Source organism: Callospermophilus lateralis, chromosome 4 (genome assembly GCF_048772815.1).
Source record: "Callospermophilus lateralis isolate mCalLat2 chromosome 4, mCalLat2.hap1, whole genome shotgun sequence".
Taxonomy (NCBI): Eukaryota; Metazoa; Chordata; class Mammalia; order Rodentia; family Sciuridae; genus Callospermophilus; species Callospermophilus lateralis.
In genome coordinates this window covers 158,344,173-158,366,400 of record NC_135308.1, presented here as the reverse complement: position 1 = coordinate 158,366,400, position 22,228 = coordinate 158,344,173, and the positions used below count along the sequence as shown (strand labels likewise).

General features: G+C 62.5%; 1 protein-coding gene across 1 annotated transcript; it reads left to right on the top strand.

The window, feature by feature from the left end:
* Positions 1 to 7,324: 7,324 nt before the first annotated feature.
* On the top strand, positions 7,325 to 21,990 carry Pdgfb (platelet derived growth factor subunit B). Its single transcript, XM_077109249.1, has 7 exons — positions 7,325 to 7,407; positions 14,819 to 14,915; positions 16,925 to 17,014; positions 17,885 to 18,090; positions 19,122 to 19,266; positions 20,204 to 20,352; positions 20,631 to 21,990. Exons 1-6 carry the CDS (start codon positions 7,345 to 7,347, stop codon positions 20,326 to 20,328), a joined length of 726 nt encoding a protein of 241 aa, XP_076965364.1. The 5' UTR covers positions 7,325 to 7,344; the 3' UTR covers positions 20,329 to 20,352; positions 20,631 to 21,990.
* Positions 21,991 to 22,228: the final 238 nt, after the last annotated feature.

Here is a 22,228-nt window from a genome sequence, read left to right as displayed (position 1 = left end):
GACGGTGGGGGCGGGGAGGAGCCTGGGGGGGACCAGGACTGGAAGGAGGCAGCCTGGCACCCCACATCCCCTCCCCTGGGGCGCCACCCCCGCAAGGCACCCAAAAATAACTGCCACTGTCCCAGCACAACAGGATGGGCCTGGATCTATGGCATCGATACCAGGCGTGACGGCGGCGTGGGGAGGGGGAATTCCTTTCCCCAGCGAGTCACTCGTCTGGAAAAATAAAGAAGGAAAAGCTGAAAATTTTTCCTTCCATCAAAACAGGAAGGAGCTGGGGAGGTGGGGGACGGAGGGAGCTGAGATCATCCTCCACCCGGCGGTGGTCTCGGGAGGGCAGGCTCCTCTGGCCTGCGCGGGGCTCATGGCCGCATGGCCAGGGCTGCCAACCGGGCGTCACCTGCCCGGCCAGTCCCCGCGTTTGCTGTCCCCCGCACAGGCCTGTGTAGCTGGGGTGCACACACAGAGCTGCCTGTCTCCCCAGGCCCCTCTGCCCCCGCCTCCCAGGCTCACCCTCCTGCACACCAGCCAGATCCCACCTGCAGCGGGCTCCGTCCCCTTCCTTCCCTGGAGCCCTGTCCTGAGATCCTGGGACTTAGGATCCAGCTCCAGCTCTAGGCAGCTGAGCGATCTAGAAATCACTGTCCCGCTCTCGACCTTGATTTTCCCCTCTGTGACGCGGGCAGGCCAGGCCATTCCCATGCCCCGCCACTGTGGGGATGGAGTGAGTTTGGTGACCGGGGAGCCCCACCCCAGCAGTGGCACTGGAACCAGGCACCCACTCCCCAGCCCTCTCCGTGCTGAGCACCGGTGTCCACTCACCAGGTTCCAGATGTGGTCCCACGACATCGAGAGCCGTGTGTTCACCCAAGGAAGAACGTCACAGCCCTGGGGCGGGGGAGAGGGGTGGCGGGAAGCCTCCAGCCCCCATCCAGGACCACGGACAATACCTGGGTGACCTCAGGGGATGTGCACGGTGACTGGGAGTACATCTGCCCCCAAGGAGCACCGAGCACTCTTGAGACAGTCAGTCACACCTGCTGGGCGACCTGCCCTATCTGTGCCACCCACTCCTGTGACCGCTGCACGGCTGTGTGTGCACTTGTCTGTCTGCCTTGGCCTGTAGGCCCGCCCCCAGGACAGGGGCTCCCCGACAGTGAGTTGGCAGTCATACCTTCCCTCTGTGAGGACACCCTCAGGGCACCGGCACATACTCCCCAGAACCAGACCATCTGCACCCCAATTCTACAGGTAAGAACACGGAGGCCTTGGACTCAGTTTTTCTGTCTGTAAATGGGGAAAACAAACCTTCCCTAGGTTATTGGGAGGTCCGGGCAGTTGATGTAGGAGTGAACCATGTAGCACCACCATGTTTGCCTTAAAAAAAGAGAGAGGCTTTATTTTTAGGTTCCCAGCACAGCTAAGAGCCAGGTGCAGAGGTAGCCCGTCAAACTCGGCAGTGGGGGCAGCCCAGGTGCCAGGGCAGACATGGTCTTCGCTTTGTCTGTCGGGTGGGTGGGGGAGAGGTTCACCGGGTGCTGCTGGTGCCGGGCTGCCTGGGTTCGAATCCCAGCTCTCTCCTCGTCACCCCAACCCTGGCAAAGCCGCCCGAGGCCTTGGTTTCCCCATCTGTAAGATGGGTGGTGACCGCCGTGCTCTTGCAGGCACGCTGTGCAGTTTGAGTGATGGTACCTCCCGGGCCTGGAGCAGCTGCCTGACACAGTGTCACGGCGCCTTTGCTTGGATGGATAGTGATCATTTGTGCCTTTTGTACCATGGCTGCCTCCCATTCTTCTGTCAGACCAGGTTCCCTGCCGGGGCTTCTCCTGCCTCGTCCCTTCCAGAATCCCCCGTCGGCTCCTTAGGAGGGGACAGGAGGACGCCCTGATTTGCAGAGGGTAAGTTAACCCACATCCAGGACACAGCCTCTCTCCCGAGGTAGCACATGGCTTCCTGCCCTGGGGTGATGGGGGGGTGCTGGAGGCCCCAGAACCCCTGCTCCTCACCAGCTCATACCTTTCCTGGGTGCATCAGGATGTGGAAAAGGCTGGGCATCTCCCATTAGTCCACATGGGGATGCATTGGGTTAATATTTTGAGGGGGGGTACTGGGGATTGAAGCTAGCGGTACTTTACTAGTAAGCTGCATGCCCAGCCCCCCTTTTTTAAAAATCTTAAGATAAGGTCTCCCTAAGTTGCTGAGGTTGGCCTTAAACTTGTGATCCTCCTGCCTCAGCCTCCCAAGTCAGAGACATCAGGACAACCAGTGCGTGCCACTCTGCCCGCCACGGGGAGGCCTCCTGTAACATGGAAGTGGCTTTGGCATCACAGTTTTGGGTCAAATGCTGGTGCTGCCACTTCCTTTCTAGGGGATGCTGGGCAACCTGGTTTGCCTCTCTGAGCCTCAGTCTCCTCTTCTCCAGGTGTGAGCATCCTCTAAGCCCCAGCCCTCCAGGGCAGAGCGGAGGACTCATGCTGCCTTCCTCAGGGGCTGCGGGCCTCGGCAGGAACCCCACCCTGGTGCTCAGTACTGGGCCCGGGAGCTCCTCCGGGCCAGCCCCGACCCCTGCATAGGCCCAGGTGGACCGTCTTCTCTGGGAGAGATGACCTTGCTGTGTGGAGGTGGGTGGCTCCACCCAGCCCCGGAGGGCTTGGCTCCAGTTCTGCCAGCGTCCAAGGCGGGTAGAGGGAGCTGCCGGCCCCTGGACCACGACGTCCAAACATCCACATCCTCTTCCTCGTCTGGAGGAGCTAAAAATGCCCGCGGAGCCCCAGGAAAACAAACAGGCGCTTCCCCGCCTTTGTGCACAGGACCAGTCCCAAGGCCACGGGTGGGCTCCGGGGCTGGCCCAGACCTGGGGTCTGTCTGTCTGCCTGCCTTCCTGGGGTCCCCAGCACAGCAGCCAGAGCCTCACCAAGGTGACGGGTGGGGGCAGAACCTGGTGGGGACCCCCCTCCACCCCAGGTGCAAGCCTGTGGTCCCTCCAGCCCTGTCCCCCCCCCCCCAGCTCTGGCTCTGGAACTCCAGCCGGGTGTGTGTGTGTGTGTGTGTGTGTGGACACACAGCTTGGACAAATGACCACGGTGATGACCTGCATCTGCACAGGGCTATGTGCTTCAACCCTGCAGAACCTAGTGAGGTGGGAACTTGGGTTGCCTACATTTCCTAGTGAGGTTCAGAAAGGTTAAGTAATTTGCCCAAGGTCACACAGCTAGTAAACGGTGGAGCAGGGATTTCAACTCCATCGTCTTGGATTGGAAGCCTGCCTCTTGCCCTCTCTGAGGTCCACTTTCCCCCTCTGTGGGCATGCACTTGCTGCACTCCTTCCCTCACTGGGTGACTGTGAGGTGACACCAGGCAAGGGCTAGGAGGCGCTTTATAGGTAGCCTAAGGCCCTGCCCACAGGGACCGGGGGCTCTAGGAGCTGTGGCAGCCACACGGCGGGTGGAGCGCGGGCTTGCCACCCACAGCCCGGGCATGGACGGCCCCTTATCCACGTCCTCCTCCGCCAGGTGGGCACGGCAAACTCTCATGGCACAGACGAGGCTCCTCTGAGAGACCCAGGGACCCGGGACACACGGGTCCCCACCCCCTGGACTAGTGGGCAGGACCTGGGGCTGGAGCCCTCCTCCTTCCCTGCCCCCCCCCCCGGGGTGGAGGGCGGTGTCCTCCGAGCGGGCTTGAGTGGCACCTAAAGCCCAGCCCAGAAAGCCCGGCCGGGCGGGCCCCACCTGCACTGCTGAGTGGCTGCTGGCTTTCCTGCTGGGCTCCCACCTGTTAGTGGCCTGGGGTGCAGTTTGGGGTGTGGGCCCCCCCAAGGTCCGTGACCCATTCCCTCCGGGAGGGCACAATCCCCTGATGGCTCCAATGTGGAAGATGGGTGGGGCCTTCCCAGCTCTGACACCTCCAGATTCTCCACTGTGTTCCTGGGAGGGGGGCCCACAGGGTCCCCATGGTTCTGAGGCTAAAGTCTCACGCTACGAAGCGGCCAGGATTCAGAGAAAGAAATAGGCAAGATGTTTATTCATTCATTTGTTCCTTCAGTAAACATTTAGTTGAGCAACTACTACATGCAGGGAGCCGTGACCTTCGTTCACCCTGAACTGTCTCGGGCTAGACTGACACTTGGGCATGACAGGACATACTGAGGAGCCCAGAGCAAGCACTGGGCCTGAGGGCTCCCTGGAGGAGGTACCGCGAAGAAGAGGCAGATGTGTGCTTTCCAGAGCCACCTGTCTGCCAGGAGAAGGTGCAGGAAAGGGGTTCTGCTCCTAAAGGCATTTAGGTCCAGGTGCCAGGTGGTTCCCAATGCCTCTGCTGGTCCCTGTCCTGCCACTTCTGGATTGTGGAGGAGTCTCTCTCTCTCACTCAGGGACGGGGAGGTCCCGGAGCACCAGGACTGCTCTCCTTCCTGACTGCATCTCTCAGTGCTTCACCCGTGTCACATGTGTTGATGCACTTGATGCTCACCAGAGCCCCGTGCAAAATGTGTCACTGTTTTCGTCATCATCGTCGCCTGCCAGGAATCAGCTTGGCTTAGTTGGTAAGCATGGGGCTTGGTAGCTGTTCCACCTGGGTCAGGTTGTGCCTCTATCACTTACTGGCTGTGTGACCTTGAACAAGTTGCTTGGCCCCTCTGTGCTTCAGTTTCCCCACCTGAAAAACAGAAGCAAAATTTCACAGAAGCACTGGGAAGCTAGATGGACAGAGGAGCACTCCCCCCACAGGGTCTGCTCAACAGTAATGGTAGCTATTCTCATTTTTAGGTGAGAACACAGGTCAAGGTCAAGATTGTCTTTTAATCTCTAGATCTTTAAACATCAAGTCAAGTGTGTAGGGATTACCCTACCCCCTTGCTTGTGACCTTGCCTCCCTAATTTATCTGCTTTTGCATGTGTCCTGTCCGCACGGGGGTCCCCGGGGTAAGGGTCTCTATGAGCAGGGACTATTGCATCTGAGCTCCAGAGCACTCCACGGGGTGGGCAAACGCTCTGCACAGTGTCCCGAGGTACACAGGACTGCCTGCCTCAGTGCTACAGAAGTATATACCCATGAACAGGCTGCCACCGCCCCAAGATGCCACCAGGCCTCTTTGAAATCCCTCCCTCCCTCCACTTATAGGAACAGCTCCAGTCCTCAGAGGAGGTCCTGAGGCTAAATAACCCACCTGCCCTGGGTCACCTCCCAGCCTCAGCACCAGGCCGCCAGGCAGCCATCAGGGAGGATAGGTGCCTGTGGCCATCTGTAAAGGGGCCCCTCTGGAACTCCTCCCTAGGCTCGCCCTGCCCCGTGCAGGTCCAGAGAGAAGCAGCTGCAAGACTTGGTGTGTGCAGGTGTGAGGAGCAGCCGGCACCAGGGCTGTATCTGGGTACAAAGGACAGGTGACAGGGATGTGCAAGTGGATGAGAGGCAGGTGCCCTCAAGCCAGGCGGCCAGGAGATGCGGTGGGCCTGTGGCTGTGTGCTGGGCTTGGCGTGTGACTGTGTCACTGTGACAGTGTGACTGCTGAAGGCAGGGACACAGCACTCCCTGCGCTGGGGGTGGAGGGCGTTAACTGTGTGAGTGCTGGTGTGGGCGGGAGGCCCCTGGGCTGGGACCAGGCTGCGGGAGGTAGTAAACACCAGGGCGACTGCTGGATCTGGTGGAGCCGGAGGATGCGGCAGGGTGGTGGGGTTCGTGTGACTTTGCAGTTCAACAAATTCCAATTCCGCCCAAGCTGGCGGAGCCGCTGTGTGCCAGGCAGCAGCTAGAGGAGGATGCGCAGACCCAGCTCGCAGCCAAGTGGCCGTGGGGTCTGCAGGGCTACCCTGTGGCTGGAGCTCAGCTGGGTGCTTCCAGATCTTTCTGATATTTAATCCAAACCATAACCCTGTCCCCACTTTGAGCAGAGATGGGGAGCACAGGAGGGAAGTGACTTGCCCAAGGTGACCCAGCTGCTCAGTGCCAGGGCAGATCTGAGTCCAGGCTGTCAGGCTGCAGAGCCTGAGTCCCGAGCCACGATGCGGGTGCCAGGCTGCTCAGTCTGGTCTCCGAGGGGGCTTGGGCTCCTGCCTGGGGCCCTGGAGACACCCCTAACCACGTGGGCTCCTAACGGGTCAGCAGTCCCTATGCTGAGGGTGGGGGAAGGGGATCGTCACCCCTAGATCTTCTTTCCCCGCGACCAGATTCAGGGGCAGAGGGGCTACCCGGTTATCAGAGACCCCTAGGAGCCCCGCCTTCACACCAGGCCCTCCCCAAGCTCCAGCCCCCTCCTGGCGCTGACTCCCGGCCAGAAGAGGAAAGGCTGTCTCCACCCACCTCTCCACTCTCCCTTCTCCTTTATAAAACCCGGAACAGCTGAAAGGGTGGCAACTTCTCCTCCTGCAGCCGGGAGCGGCCCGCCTGCCTCCCCGCGCGCCCGCGGCCTCCCCCGCTGCCTCCCTGAGGGTTCCCCTCCGGCCGCCAGCGCCCATCTCTCATTCCTGGGAGATATTTTGCGCACATACACACATACACACACGCGCAAAAAGGAAAAAAAAAATCCCACCCTCCAGCCTCGTTGCAAAGAGAAAGCCGGAGCAGCCGCAGCTCGCAACCCGCAGAGGACGCCCAGAGCTGCAAGCCGGCGGGCGGACCGACCCACCGACTCGCGCCGCGTCCACCTGTCGGCCCGGCCAGGCAGAGCGCGCAGCGGGAACGCCGCGCGCGCGGAGCAGCCGTGCCCGCCGCCCGGGCCCCGCGCCAGGGCGCACACGCTCCCGCCCCCCCCACCCGGCCCGGGCGGGAGTTTGCACCTCTCCCTGCCCGGGTGCTCGAGCCGCCGCAGCAGAGCCAACTTTGGAAAAAGTTTTTTTTGGAAGACTCGCGCTTTGAGGTGCCCAGCCCTGCGCTTTCTGATTTGGGGGACCTTTCCAGAAAATGTTGCAGAAAAACTAAACCAGCGGGCAGAGGAAAACGCCTTTAGCCGGCGAGGGAAGACGAGCCACCGACTGCCGCGTTCCTTTTCCTCTCGGAGGTTGGAGTCCCCTGCGCGCCCCCACACGGCTAGACGCCTTGGCTGGTTCGCGACGCAGCCCCCCGGCCGTGGATGCTCGCGCGGGCTCGGGATCCGCCCAGGTAGCGGCCTCGGACCCTGGTCCCGTGCCCAGGTCCTCCCCAGCCCCCCAGCGACGGAGCCGGGGCCGGGGGCGGCGGCGCCCGGGGGCCATGCGGGTGAGCCGCGGTGGCGGCTGCAGCGGCCTGAGCGCCTGATCGCCGCGGACCCGAGCCGAACCCACCCTCCTGCCCAGCCCCCCGCCCTGGCCGCGGGGGCGGCGCGCTCCGTCTACGCGTCCGGGGCCCCGCGGGGCCGGGCCCGGAGTCGGCATGAATCGCTGCTGGGCGCTCTTCCTGTCTCTCTGCTGCTACCTGCGTCTGGTCAGCGCCGAGGTGAGTTGCGACGGCGGCTGGGGCTGGTTCTCAGCATTCATCGTCCCCACCCCCACGCCTGGCCGCCCCCTCCTCTCCCTGCAGTGAACTTTGGACCCTTCCAGCTCAAGAGCCTGGCGCCGGGCGCTGGGTGACCCCGAGGACTGGAAGGCGAGGTCCGGTGCGGCTAGGCTCTAAGGGAAGGGAGCAGCAGTGGCTTTCTTTCCAAGGAGGGGAATCTACGTCCCTGAGTCTGTTAGCCTCTAGGGAGGGTGTGTGTGGCCCTGCCCCCTCCCCAGAACCTGAGTGAAAGACCTTTCCCAGCTGGGGGAGAGGGGGTGGGGTGGTGCCAGAGGTGCAGAAGGCAGGGCGTTCTTCCGAACCCACCTTGCCTCCAGCCTGGCCTTAGGTTCTGTCCAGGACCCAGCCTGTCCTGGAGGTACGAGCTTACACACCCGTGACATCCACGCCGACCTTTTGCGTGGGTTCGGGTCCCACCCTGGCTAACGTTCTGGGTTGGGGTGGCCACTTCGGGCCGCGCAGGGCATGCCTGGCACTCGAACTGTCCAGGAGCAGTTGTGTCTTGGCATAGGGAGAGAGGCAGGGAGACAGACAGGCACGGGTAGGTTTGGGGCACTTGGGCGCATAGCGTAGGAAGAAGATTGGGGGCTCGTAAGGAATCCAGCCCCCGGGGCGGTGTGTGCCTGAGGCCCCGCCATACCTGCGCCCGCGCCCTTCGAGAGGAAGCACCTCTCTCCCCCGCATGCAGGGTGCGGAACGCGCCGCCTGCAGAAGCCGAGCTGCAAGGGAGATGGGGTGTAGAAACGGCTGCGGGAGCGACCGGGTCTCGATCGGTGCCCCCACCCTGCCAGGCGCACGTAGCAGTGAGTTGGCAAGTCCAGCCGGAATCCAGGTGGGAAAGGGGGCGGGGCCGGAGGAGGCGCGAGGTGGAGGGGAGGAGGGCACTCGGGAGGCGGCGAGCCTGGGTCCCGTCCCGCCCCCGCCCCGCCGCGGTCCTCAGCTTGCACCCCGCCGGCTCCCGGGGAGCGCCAGCCCCTTCGGCCTCCAGTGGGGCGCAGCCTAGAGGCGGCGGCGGCGAATGGGTTAAGGCGGAGGGCTCCAGGCCGCGGCCCGGCCTTGGGCCGCCGCCAGCGCAGGTTGTTTTGACCACGAAGGAGCCGTCACCGTCTCCTTTTGTTCTCGGGGCTCCTCGAGGGCCGCCGGCCGCCTGACCTGGGGCCCCGCCCTTCCGCGGCCGCCCCCTGCGGTCCGCACCCGGGAGGGAGGACGCGGGGCTCGGCCCGGCCGCCCGCAGGCCTCTCGCGACGTCCCCTCCTCGCCTCTCCTGCAGCCCCCCGGGCCGCGGCCAGCTGTTGGGGATGGGGGCGCCGGCCGGCCCCAGCTGCCGCCTCGCCGCGGGACCGGGGGGGGGGGGTGGCTGGCCCGGTGCCAGGGCGTCCTGGGAACGGTGGCGCCCCGCGGCTGCTCTCCGCAGCCCACCCCGCCCGGCCCCCCGACTCGCTCACTCACCCCACGCATGCACACTCCTGGCCGGAGGCGATGCTGCGCTCCGGCGGCGGGCACGCACTACCGCGGCCAGGTCGCGCGCCCGCCGCTGCCACGCCCGTGCACACTCGGGACACACACGCGCGCGCACCGCACACAAACGCACGCACGGCTCCTGCACACGCAGCTTGAGTACACGTGCGCGCACACCCACGCACGTACACAGGAACGCACGGCTCCGTACACCCAGTGCCAGGTGCCCGCCCCCGCGCAACAGGTGGGTCCACCACGGGCCCTGGCACCTCACCGCCTCTGCAATGACCCCATTTCCTTCCTGGGGTCCTCGGAGGGCGACGGAAGCCTCCATTGGGTCCGGACTCCATAGCAACCCCCACCTTTTTTTGCCTGGTCAGTTCAGTTTGGCGTCCCTCAAACCTTACCCCTCTGTGCTTTTCTCAGCCACCCCCTTGTGACCGTAAATGGCGCTGATGTGACTGAAGCGAGCAGGGATGTCTAGAGCATTTCTCTTTTCAGTAAGCCTGATGGGAACCTCCAAGATAGGAGGGCCCCGGGGCCACCCCCAATGGATTCCTATCCTGGGCTGTTGCCCTGCAGATTCCGGCTGGTCTGGAGAGTCTGGCTACCAGTTGGAGGAGGTTTCCCGCAGCCTCCCCTGGCCACTTCCAGCTTCCTCCAGCACCACCTCTTCAACTCCTTGAGTATGTGCCTGGGGCAGAGGCTCAGACAGGTCCCTTCCTGACTTGAGTCAGTGTCCTTGAACACAGGACGCAGGACCCACAATTGTATGTGTTTTGCAGTTTGTGAAAGCTTTCCAGCCGCTGGGGAGGAGACCTGGATGGGAAGGGGACCTGTTCACTTTGGGACCAGTTCAGAGTGAATTGCCAGTGTAGGGAGGCTCAGGGAGGGCTTGCTGCGGGAGGTGGCCCTATCCTAGGGCATGTAGGAGGGATGCTTCTGCAGCTGGGAAGGAGGATGGGAGCTCCCAGTCGGTGCTGGGCCCAGAGTCTGCAGAGGCCTCTGAGGTCCCCTCTCCATCAGCTGAGCTGGCTTCCGGCAAGGTAGACTGCCCCTGTCATGTGATGCCTGCGCCTCAGCAGCCTCAGCACCCTTCTGCTGGGAAGGGGTGGGGGGCCCTCCTCTCACCCCCTGGCTGCCTCCCCCTTTGCCAGCCTTAGGAGGCGGAAACCAGCTTGCTGCCACCCCCCCCCAGACCTGGAGGTGTGCAATCCAGGTCAGAGAGTATTTGGAGGCTCAGGTGCAAGAGCCAGGAAGTGGGTGGGGGGGGTTGAGGTGTTTTCTAGAAGTCCTTGGCAAAGTCTTCCCCTCCTCTCTTCCAGATGCTCCTTCTGTGACGACTATTTTCGTTTTTCTGGGTATTCAGCTGTTTATTTTCTGTTTTCCCACCGGAGTGCAAACTACACTCTGGGGCTTTTGTCTTGATCACACGGTCCCTGGGACTTGGTGGACCACTGGGAAATAAGTGGAAAGGACAGTGAATGGTAGGGCGGGGCGGGGTCCAGGCCAGCTTTGGAAACACCCCTCCTTCCACCCCCGCCCCCAGGCACACTGTTCTCTGGCCAGGCGGGAGGAAAAGTCATCAGACTTTCAAGACCACCTCCCACCCTACCCTGAGAAACAGGTGTCTGTTTCTCTTCTGTCTTGTCAGGATAGGAAAGGACAGAGGGGAAGGACCATCAGGTGTTCTGTGTGTCTCTAGCCGGGCCTCAGTTTCCACAGCTTAAAAAAAAAAGAGCAACAAGAAGGTTGGGTTCACTCAGCTCCCGGGGAGCAGCGAAATTGCCCTGGGGTGGCAGCAGTGATGGCGGTGATGGTTGCCCATCGCTGGACAGGCCCCTCTCTCTTCTCTTCCTGCTTTGACATTTTCTCTTGCTGCAGCAAGAGGCCGGGAGGCCGAGCAGGAGGGAGGGTCCCAGGAGCCACAGGAAGTGAAGTGAGGGAGGGAGAAGCTGGTGGAGAGGGCGTCTGTGGTCTGCCTGGCCAGGGTTCCCCACAGGGCCTGGCTCCACATGCCATCTAGATCAGGCTGGGGCTCCCGGCCAGCGGCCACGCGGAGCCTAGTGGGCCTCTGCCTCTGCTGGCCAAGGTCAGTGCCCCTGGTTGCCGGGCCGAGGGCCTGCCAGAGAGTGTGTCTGCGTGCGCCCAGGTGGAGGGTGGGGTTCGAGCCCTTTTGATCTGCCGGTCTGCTGGGAGCAGGTAGCTCACCTGGCCTCAGCTCCTGGGTGCCCTCCTACCTCTGGCAGCTGGCTTTGGGGGCAGGGCGGGGAGGAGGCTGTTTGCCTTGGCTCCCGGGGAGGGCTTTGCCCCAGCCGAGTCCTGGCCACACCCTCGCCCTGCCAGAGCCTCAGGCCTGAGATCTGGGGCAGCTTCTGCAGGGGCCAGGCCTCTTCTCCGGTCTGCGGGGGGTGGGGAGGCACCCACCTGGGGGCCTCCAGAACCTGGGGCCAGGAAAGCCAGGCTCTGGGCAGCTTGCCCTCCCACACCCAGAGTGGCCTCTGACTCCAGACAGGTGTCCCTGAAGTCAGGGCAGCACATCCTGGAGCTGACCACAGACTGACTGTCCCTACCCCTCATCCACCCTCAGTCCCGGAAGGGACCTGCCAGCCCCCACAGCACCAGGTGGTGTCAGTGTGGGCCTGCGGTGCCATTTCCTGTGGCCCAACGCAGGGGATCATGCGTCGCTCTCCCACGGCGGGCAGCTCTCCACCCACTCATTGTCCTCTTGAAAATGTCCTGTGCTGCTGGCCCAGGGCACGCGTGCCACTTGCAGCTGCCCTCGAAGGAGCCATACTGACAATGACCCTCATTAAGTACTGGCTATTTGCTGGCTGCTCTGCAGTTACGGCCCCGGCAAGGTTTCCTTAGTCCCTCTAAAAGACAAAGAAGCCAAGGTTTTTGTTGTTGTTGGGGCTGGTTTTGGAGGGAGCTATGCTGGGGACTGAACCCACCGTTGCTCTACCACTGATCTACATCCCCAGCCCTTGTTGATGTTGTCACTATTTTTTAATTTTGAGACAGGGTCTCAGTTTCCCAGGCAGGCCCTGAACTTCAGAGCCTCCTGCCTCAGCCTCCTGAGTCTCTGGGATTACAAGCGTGTGCCACTGCGCCCTGCTAATTGAGGTTTTTGAGAGTTAAAAGACCTGCTCCCTGGATCCAGGATGCCCTGGCTTGGGAAGTCCCTCTCCCCTCTGCTGTGGGGTCTTTCAGCCTCTGCACACTTGGGGTCAGTATTGCTGTATCGTGTGGGGACGTCCTGTGCGTGGTGGGGTGCTGGGCAGCCTCCCGGCCGCCCCCTACTAGACACCAGCAGCCCTCCCCTGCTCGGGACCACAGAATGCCCTCAGCTGTGCCAGTGTCCCCGGGAGTCCAGTCACTGCGATGGAAATACCACTGTTGTGCCACAGGGGTAAAGAGCCAATGGGGACCTCAGCCATGCTGAGGCCCTGGGGCATCAACAGAGAGCAGGGACACCTGGACTCCCCCTGGTGCCCTGGGAGAGGGTGGGCCTGCTGGGCCTGGGGAGGACCCGGGCCTGCCTCCGTTTTCCCATCTGGAAGATGGGGTAGAAGTGCTGCTGGTCTCTTGGGACTGGTGGCTTGATCAGCATCTTGCTCATGGGGAGCTCATGGTTCACAGTCAGCAGGTGACAACTGTTAGCTGTGTCACTGCTGCCACACGGGGCTTCATTGGGAACCTGGGTGTCTAGTGGCCAGATTAGCAGACGCTCCAGTAGGAAAGGCCTCGCGCCTGGAGGGGTACTTTTAGGAGTTGGGGAAGAGGATCCCGGTGGCCCTCTGGAGGAGGAGGCGGGAAAATCATATTGGAGAGGACCCCAGGGAGGAGGGGAGAGAGTCCTTGACGCATTATACCAGTATTTATTGAGTGCCTACTGTATGTACGGTACTCCTGCCTCTGCAGTCTGTCTTGTGCTTTCCCCGCCCCAGCCTTAGAGGCCTGGGCCGGGGGCATCCATCCCCTAGGCCTGCTGGGGGTCTGCCTGCTCTGCCAGGCTACCACCTATGGCCAGCTCTCCAGTGGGCAAGGAGACCTTGGCTCAAGGACAAGCCTTTGGGCCCCTTCCTGGAAGGTTATTGAATGATTACTCGACAAATACTTCTCGTTCTCCACACGGAGGGAGCCTGGGAGGCCTGGCAGGGTACCCCCACTTTGGCTTTCTTCTGCTCCTCCTGTTGCCTCCAGGCAGCATTAGAATCAAGTCGAATATTTTTCAACTCCTTTGATCCACAGCTGAGAGCCAGGACCAGAAAGGGGCAGTGACCTGTCCGAGGTCACACAGCAGTAGATAGCAGCATGGGGCATGTAATCCAGCGGTCCAGACTGTCAGTTTGGGGTTTGACCAAACTCAGAGAGCTTCCTTCCCTGGAGACCACCCACCTGCCTCTGCTGGAGGGTTGGATACTTTGTGGACATTTGGAAAACACTGCAGTGTAGACTCACTCTTGCGGTTGGGCTGCAGGGTCATTTGCAGGGATCACACTCCCCATCCAAGTCTTCTAGCTTCCAGTCAACATGGGCGCCAGAGCAGGACACTGCTGTGCCCCTGGAGGGGTGTCTCTGACGCCATGACAAGTGTCAAGGCTCCCAAAGCTTGTTTTTCCTTGAGACCAGATCTTGGCCTGGTGCCAGGCTGGTCTTGAACTCCTGGGCTTGAGCAATCCTGTGGGTGCGTGTCACCACCCCTGGGTCCCCACAAACGTGGAGGAAACACAGCTTTCCAGGCGGGGGGTTCCTGGGGGCTGAGATGACCCCCTTCCCATTCAGGCGGTGCAGGGGCAGCCTCTCTGCCCCCTCCTGCCCCGTGCCCACCTTCAGATCTCACCCCAGTGGGGCCGGGCTTCCTCCCTGCTCAGCCCAGAAGACTGAGGCTGAACATACGGCCAGTCTGCTGCCCTCTCTCAGGGCTTTTCCCCAGGCCACACGGTCCTACGTGCGCGTGTGGCCAGGTTAATCACACATGCACACACACAGGCACATGCATATGCATATGTGGCGATCACATTTTCTGCTCCCCTTGACTGGTGGGTGGAGCAGACTCTGCCTCTCAGACTTTTCTGCTCCTCACCTCTTTGGCATCGAGCCCTCGGGTCTCCTGGGACCACGGGGATGTGGCAGTGACCTCTCGTGTTGTTGTGGGATCTGTGGTTTCCCTGGAGGAAGCTGGGCTCCGCAGGACTGAGGCCCTGGTAAAGTGCTTGTTAAGTTTCAAGTGTGTTTGGTGACAGGCCAGGGGTGGCCTAAAAATAGAGATTGGTGGGGCCTGGGGCAGCTGCAGGTCTCCCCGCCGAGTCTAAGGATTCCCTCTCTCCTCTTTCACATGAGACCTGAACAGGTGGCCTCCTGAGACCATCCAGTGCTACAAGCATTTATTAAACGCCTCTCGTACCCAGAGGCTGGAGGACAGGCTCTGCTGTCCCAAGGACTTGGGTTTGGGTACGGTTCCTGCTGATAATAGGATGACGGACAGAGGATGATCCCCGTGGAGCCTCTGTCTTTGCATCTGTAAAATGGGGTCATTAGGTCACCTGTGATCTGTGCCGGCTGTCCTCAGCGGTCAGGTGTGGAGAGAGAAGCAGAGAGAATTCTGATTGCCAGAGCCTTTCCAGAACCTGTGGTCTGAGGGCAGCTGGAAGTGGGTTGGGGCTCCTGGTGGGGAGTGGGGCTGGGGTGTCACATCTGAGCTGCATTTCAGAGGTTCGAGTCCCAAGGCCTTGGCGTTCCTGGTTGTCCCCCTGGGTCCTGTCTGGCCCAGCTTCACTGTTCACTTGCTCATGATGGGACCGTGCCAGAACCTTCCACAGGGGAGGCCAGTGCTGGAGAGTGGGGAACACCCCTACCAGGCTGCTCAGTCCCCGTATCTGCCTGGCAGGGGGACCCCATTCCTGAGGAACTCTATGAGATGCTGAGTGACCGCTCCATCCGCTCCTTCGAGGACCTCCAGCGCCTGCTGCACAGTGACTCCGTAGGTAAATCGCATCCTCCTCCCGTGCCCTGGCCCCTGGCCCCTGGCCTCTGTCATGCCCTGGCCTCTGTGGGGGAGCTGGGAGGGACCCAGAGACCTGGGGCCCCTGCAGCCCTCCTGCCTTCCAGGGAGGGCCCAGCCACACCCGCTCGGCAGACCGAGGGCACACAGGTTGGTACCTGGATGTGAGGTGTGGCGGAGAAGCGCCCACGTGTGGCTGGGGAGCCCGGGGCGGTGCTGAGTGTCTCCAGGTGTGGACCCGCCGGGAGGGCGGTGCCAGGGAGCCATCGCCCTGCCCCCTGGCCCGGGTCCAGGCCTTCAAGGTCTCCCGGGGACACCTGGCTCAGGCCAGCGGCAGCCCTGCGCGTACCCGCCCTGCCCGTGCCCGCCCTGCCCGTGCCGAGAGCGCGCCGGGCCGGGCACGTGCTCCCTGGCGCGCACGTGGCGCGGGGCGGGGCGGGTGTATTTATAATGCGGTCTTCAGAGCGAATTCCATTCTATTCTAACCTCTGGCCTGGTCCCTGGAGCCCTGGCCGGCACCCCCCCCTGCACCCCCGGGTCCCCTTCCCCCTGGGGTCCCGTCTCTGTCACTTTGTGATCCCTGCCCGGCACTATCTACGGGGGAACAGCACTTCCTGCCTTTGTCTCCTCGCCCTGTTGGGCCCCTGGCGCCCTCTCAAAAGCATTCCCGGGCCCTTTCAATCCGCCGGGGCTGGGGGGCAGCGGCCGCTGGAGGGGCCCAGCTGGGCCACCTATTGTTCCCAGGCCCCCACCCAAGTCTCCCACAGCCCCGCCTGTGCCCGGCTGGCCAGCCCTGGCCACACAATGGGGCAACTTCCAAATTTAGCCTTTGTGCTGTTGCTTTCCAAGGCCTCCCCCCCAGCCCCTCCACACCCCGTGGGGTCGGATCTTGGACAGAGGTTTTCAAAGGCAGGACTGTCCCGAGGCAGCCATGTGGCTATTTTTTCCTAATCAACTTAACATTTCCACAAAGCACATCTTCCAGTCGTCTCCTCCCCACCAGGACATTCCAGAGATGGCAGAGGGAAAGGAAGGCAGGGAGAGGGACAGACAGACGGCTGGTGGGAAGCTGGCCAGTCAAGGCTCCCTGCAGGATCTTCCCCTCCAAGCCTGGGACCCTGGACCGCTGGTGCAGTCAGCAGGGCCTTTGTCCTGACGGGGCCAGTGGGCAGGGAGAATGAGTCACAGGCGGCGGGACTGGTCCCCAGCACCCCTTTGTTAGTTTGCTGGCTCATGAGCGAGCTTCAGGGTTGCGCTCAGGATTCTTCCCCACCCGCCATTCCCAGTAGCCAGCTCTACCACCCTCTCTAGAGGGGCACAGTGTCTCCCAGGAGTGCCGCTGGCAGAGATGGCAGCAGCCCAGCCTTGAGGGAGGGGCGAAGTAGTCAGTGACCACAGGAATAGCGGCCACGCTGGGAGGACAAGGGCGGGCAGGATGAGGGGTGAGGCGCCACCTGACAAGGGCACGTGGCCCAGCTCCTCCCTAGTGGACCCCGCCCCCTGCCCCCCTTTCCCTGCCACCAGCTCCCACCCCACCCGCTCCAGCCCCTCGCTCCGGCTCCAGAGGGGCTGTGCTCAGGGCTGGCTGCCCCCCGGGGATTCTGGGAATTTCTTCATCCTGCACTTCCTGTGGGAACGCTGGGCGGAGGGGCACTGGGAGCTGGCCTCCAGGGCGCGGGTCCGCAGCCTGCAGGCTGCTCACAGTAGCAGAGGGAAGGATTATTTTTAACTCCATTGACATGGGTTCTAGCCAAAAATGTGGCTGAAGGACTGGAGTGGGGCTGGAGTCCCCTGGAGATGCAGGCAGACCCTCCACCTCGCCAGCCTCATGGCCGCCTAGGGCTCTGCTGGGGCCCCCTCACCCGAGCCCGGGCCCTGGGTTCACAGAGGGCGGAGGGCCCTGCCCGATGGAGCGGGGGCCGGCCAGGTGCCCGGAGCTCCTGCCTGTGCTGGGTGGCAGCCGTGCTCAACAGCATGTCCACTTCCCTGCAGATGACGATGGGGCTGAGCTGGACCTCAACGTGACCCGGACTCACCCCGGAGGCGAGCCAGAAAGCTCTTCTCGTGGGAGGAGGAGCCTGGGTAAGACCGAGGGTCCCCACAGCGTCCCCTCACGGCGTGGGAGCCAGGGAAGAAGAACCAGGGCACACAGCCAGCCAGGGTGCCAGGGGGTGTCTCCACACCCTGCCCCCGTCCTCGGGGCTGAGTGGGGCTGGGAGAGCGTGACCCTGGAGTTGAGTCACCAGGCCCTCTGTCCCCACACTGTTCCTGAATTGGGCACTTTAACACTCATTTGTTCCTTACTTTAACCCTAGAGGTAGATGCAATTGTCCCCATTTAATAGAGTTGGAAACAGAGGCCCAGAGAGGGTTCGCAAGTAGGTGAGGTCGCGCTTGGAAGTGTAGGGCCGGGGTCCCAACCAGCTGCTGTCCCTTGCACTCTGTGGGCTGCACATCTGCCACGTGCTCCAGGCTGTGCCTGCAGCTGTAAGGCCCAGGACTGCCTCCTGCTCCTGAGCCGAGGCCACAAGGAGACGGTAGGTCAGCAGCCCTGGAGAAGCCTTCCCAGGCGAGGCCAGCATCACCCTGAGGCCCTTTGCCCACTTGCAGACTCCAACACACTGTAGATGTGTCTGGGCTGGCAGAGTTGGGCACGGGCACTCGACCCGCCATCTGTGGCATCGGGTGGGTTAGTGCTCGGAGCTTCAGTTTCTCTGTCGGTGAAAAACCACAGTAGCCCCAGCATTGGCCAGTGCTGGCCAGAGGAGCTCTGAGCACCCCACCCACCAAGTCCCCACCCTCAGCAGGCAATCGCAGGGCCGCAGCCTCCCCTGGGCTTGAAGGAGGTGGGACAAGCACCCAGGTCCCAGGAGGGCAGCTGGGGGCGCTGCCAGCTCTCCAGCGGGGCAGGGGCTCAGGCAGGACCCTCCTGACGCAGCTCCCCTCCCCGTAGGGCCCCTGGCGGCGGCAGAGCCAGCCATGATCGCCGAGTGCAAGACGCGCACCGAGGTGTTCGAGATCTCGCGGCGCCTGCTGGACCGCACGAACGCCAACTTCCTGGTGTGGCCGCCGTGCGTGGAGGTGCAGCGCTGCTCCGGCTGTTGCAACAGCCGCAACGTGCGCTGCCGGCCCGCGCAGGTGCAGCTGCGGCCCGTGCAGGTGCGTCCCATCCAGCCGCCTCCCCATCCGCGGCGCCGAGGGGCACAGAGCAGTGTCAGGACCCGTGTGCCCAGGCCTGAGCCCCAGCAGGGCTGCGCGTGGGACGTTAAGAAATAGACGCTGCCTCCTACTTTATAAAATCCCATGGTGTCCCTCAGAGACATTCCACAAACATGTGATACCATTCCCCTTTTCAGGGGTCTCAGAAAGCTCAGGCGGGGTTCCTGCGCTCTGACTACTTCCCTTATCCCTTCGCCAAGCTGTGTCTTTAACAGGGAGGGCGAGAAAACACCCCAGGTGACAGACACTGGTCCCAAGCAGTGTGCAGAATCCACTGTCCCAGAGGGCTCTGGCCTCAGGCTGGGCAGGGCAGGGCCCAGGAGCCTCACCAGCCTTCTGATGGGTGTGGACGGGCTCTGCACCCCTGGTCAGGCCTCCCCTGTGCACCTACCAGGTGTTCACCACGGCCTGGTGCTGGCTCCGCCTGGCCACACCCCCTTCCCCTGGGCTACCCGGTGGCCTGTGCCCAGTCCCTGCCATCCTGGCCTGGGCCCAGTGTCCCAGATTAGGAATGTCAGGCTCCACCCACAGCTGCCACGGTGTCTCCCGCCCGAGCCCTTCCAGCTCTGGACACACACCTGCCTGCCTCCCTCCCCCTTCCCGCCTCCCTCCCCTAACAACCCCCCCCCACCCCCCCCACCCCCCCCCCCTTCCTTCCAGACGACCATCTCCTGCCTCTGCCAGCCCTGGCCTTGGCCAGTGCCCCAGGACTGAGGACAGCCCGGAAATGCCTTTCTCCCTCTCGGGGGACCAGGGGCTAAGGCCGGCCACAGGGCTTGTTTTGATGGAAAAGCTCCCAGGGGCAGAGGGCAAGTCCCTGCCATTGTTCAGGCCAAAACATGGGTCCTGCAGGTTCCTCTCTGGGCTTTCGAGGAAAGCTGGGCTCCAGGCACAGGTGGGAACAGCCGGCCGTGTGACTCCCTGGCACCCGCATTCGAGGGCTCCAGGGCTGATCCGATTCTGTCCTCCAGGTGAGAAAGATCGAAATCGTGCGGAAGAAGCCAACCTTTAAGAAGGCCACGGTGACCCTGGAGGACCACCTAGCCTGCAAGTGTGAGACGGTGGTGTCTGCGCGGCCTGTGACCCGGAGCCCCGCGGGTTCCCAGGAGCAGCGAGGTACCCACCCTCCCAGGGCCTGCTCCCAGTCTGCAGGTGTAGCCTACCTCCACTGCAGCAGGTGGGATCCGGTGCCTCTTAAGCGTGGAAATCAGATCAGGCACCATTGTCCTGGAGAACAATCTAGATTCCTCCCAGCCTGAAAGGCCCTACATGAGGAGGTAGCCCCTAGCTGGTCCTCTGGCCTTGCCAGTATCCAGTACTGTTCACCCTAGCAGGGCTGGTACTTTCAAGTGGCTGGATAGCTTCCTGCCTCAGGGCCTTTGCTCATGCTAGTGCTGGGAGTACACTTCAGGAGCCCAGCTCCTTCCCTTCAATTGGGTCTCAGCTCAGAAGCCTCCTCCTAGAGGTCTGCCCTGGCCACCAGCTGCCTTGTGAGGTAGCAAACCCTCTTGGACACTAGCGGTCTGGGTTCTCTGGGCTGTATCTCCTTCACGTTAAGACTGTGGCATGAATAAGCCTGGGCGGCAGGGCTGCTGTCTCCAGGACGTGGCTCTGAGGTCCAGAGGCTGAGCACACACTAGGCCGCAGCGGGATCTGGACTCTGGGGCCCGAGCCCCAGCCTGAACTCTGGCCCAGCACCCCACAGTGAGAGGCTGGTGATGATAGGCCCAGCCCCAGGCGGGCGGGCGCCACATTGAGCCCTCCCTCCGTGGGGAGTGTGCAGAGAGCTTTGCAGGACTGTCACTTATTCCCCCCTCTGGTGCTCGAGGTGGCCCGTCTTGTGCCCCATTTCACAGATGGAGATGAGGCAGGGAGAGGCTCAGTGATGGTCCCCGGGGCCTCTTCAGCTGGGGGCCGGTGGGGCTGGGACCGGACCTCGGGATGCCTGTCCTCATGGCATCTCCTGTCCCTCCCTCCACCCAGAGGGCCGCCTGGTGGAGAGGGCAGACCCCCGATGGCCGCGTGCTCATTGCTCTTCCCTTCTCTTGAGCAGCCAGGACACCCCAAACTCGGGTGACCATTCGGACAGTGCGAGTCCGCCGGCCCCCGAAGGGGAAGCACCGGAAATTCAAGCACACACATGACAGGACGGCGCTGAAGGAGACCCTCGGGGCCTAGGGGCATCGGCAGGAGTGTGGGCAGGTGAGGCCGGCCGGGCGGGGCGGGGGCACCTGGGGAGGCCTTGTCCCCGCAGAGCACCCGAAGGCTCGCCCTCCTCTGTTCTGTCACCTGTGGCTCGTCCCCAGGGCGCAGGGTGGGGGACTTTGGAGGCTCCAGCTGTCCTCGAGTCCCCCCACCGGCCCCAGTTTCCCGGCCTGGAGCGCTGCCGGGATTGGGGTCGATGGCTGGTCCTCTGGCCTTGCCACAAGCAGGGTGGACCCTGGCCGTCTCTGACCCGTGTCCCTCTGCTTGGCCCGCAGGGTTGTTTAACGTGGTGTTTGCTGTATTGCCCCCATGGGGTCCTTGGAGTGATAATGTCGTCCCCCTCGTCCGTCTGTCTCGATGCCTGATGCGGACGGCCAATGGTGCTGCCCCCGCCCTCCACAAGTCCGTCCACCCTCCTCCCAGCGGCTCCAGAAGGAAACCAGGGCCGAGTCACTGCTGCTCCCTCCCCGGCCCCAAGGACCTGGGACAGGAGTGCGAGAGACAGAAGGGGACAGGGTCTCCCACTCCACCCCAAGCGTGGCCCACCCCTGCCCAGTGCTGTGGACGGGCCCTCAGGACCCGGTCCCTGGACCCCAGGCCAGCTCCCGGAGACACCTCTAGGTGACCTGGATCTCTGGAACTCCTGCGGCCAGGACCTCGCGTCAGGGGCACATACTGGAGAACTGCGGCCCTCTCCCCTCCGGCCACCTCTGCTCACAGTGGCTCCCTTTCTCTTTGTATGTATGAATCCTCAAAGACGGGGCTCCTGGGCAGGTGACTGAGTGCCCTCTGGCAGATTAGATGAGGCTCACTCCTCCGGTCCCCTGCTCTTCCCGTCTCGCCCCTCCCCCAGTGCCACCCAATTCACTTCCTCTTCTGTTTCATCTCTCTACCTCCACTCTGGGTGTTCCTCTTGTCCTGGCCCTTCAGTCTGTTCTACCAAGGGGTTCTTGGCCCTGATTGAGGCCCCAAATGACCCCAATCACTCTTCTCCAACGCAGAAGGCCAGGGGCCAGGGCAGCAGGAGACCTGCCCATCTTATTCCAACCCAGCCAAGACTGCCATTTAAGGTTGTTCAGGGTGTGTACTGCACAAGGGCACTGCATGCAAGGGAGCATTCTGCACACCCTAGATATAGCCGATCTGTCTATTTATTATGACAGTTTCTGGAAGATGTAGGTCAAGCATCCGAGGAAAAGAATCCTGTCTCTAATTCACACACAGGCTCTGTGTGGACTGGCCCTGTTCTGACCCAAGCTGTGGCTTGGAGTAGTCAGACAGGAGTGAGCCCATGGTATGGTGACACAGAGGCCTGGGCTCCGCTGTCCCGCTGTCCCCTCCAGATCTGCGGGAAGCACCCCACCCCCTCCCTTTGAGATGCACCTGGAGGCCCTCCTGGGGGCGGTGTGCGCCCCCTCCCCTGCCTCCCACCGCACCCCCAGCCTGCTTCCTTCAGTTTGTAAAGTCGGTGATTATATTTTTGGGGGCTTTCCTTTTATTTTTTAAATGTAAAATTTATTTATATTCCGTATTTAAAGTTGTAAAAAAAAAAATAACCACAAAACGAAAACCCAGCGACTTCTCTGGCTGTCTGTGCTGGCGTCGGGCAGTCAACATTGGCAGGAGGTGGCCGCAGCTTGCGCCCCAGGCTGCTGCAGCCCCGGGGCGGGCGGGCGCTCCCGCCAGGCTCCCTGACCCTGACCCTGACCCTGACCCTGCCCGGGAGGTGGGCTGCAGGGAGATGGGCTGCAGGGCGCAGTTGGGGAGGCACAACTGAGGAGGAAGCACAACTGAGCTTCTCCCCGGCCAGGTGTGGCAAGGCACAGGGCCACCTGGCCACAACCTCCCCAGAAACATGAGGCGGGAGACTGGC

Coding starts and splice junctions, on each gene's coding strand:
- Pdgfb (XM_077109249.1), top strand. CDS start 7,345: ATGAATCGCTGCTGGGCGCTCTTCCTGTCTCTCTGCTGCTACCTGCGT. Junction 7,408..14,818: donor TGCGTCTGGTCAGCGCCGAG/GTGAGTTGCGAC, acceptor TCTGCCTGGCAG/GGGGACCCCATTCCTGAGGA. Junction 17,015..17,884: donor TCGTGGGAGGAGGAGCCTGG/GTAAGACCGAGG, acceptor CCCTCCCCGTAG/GGCCCCTGGCGGCGGCAGAG.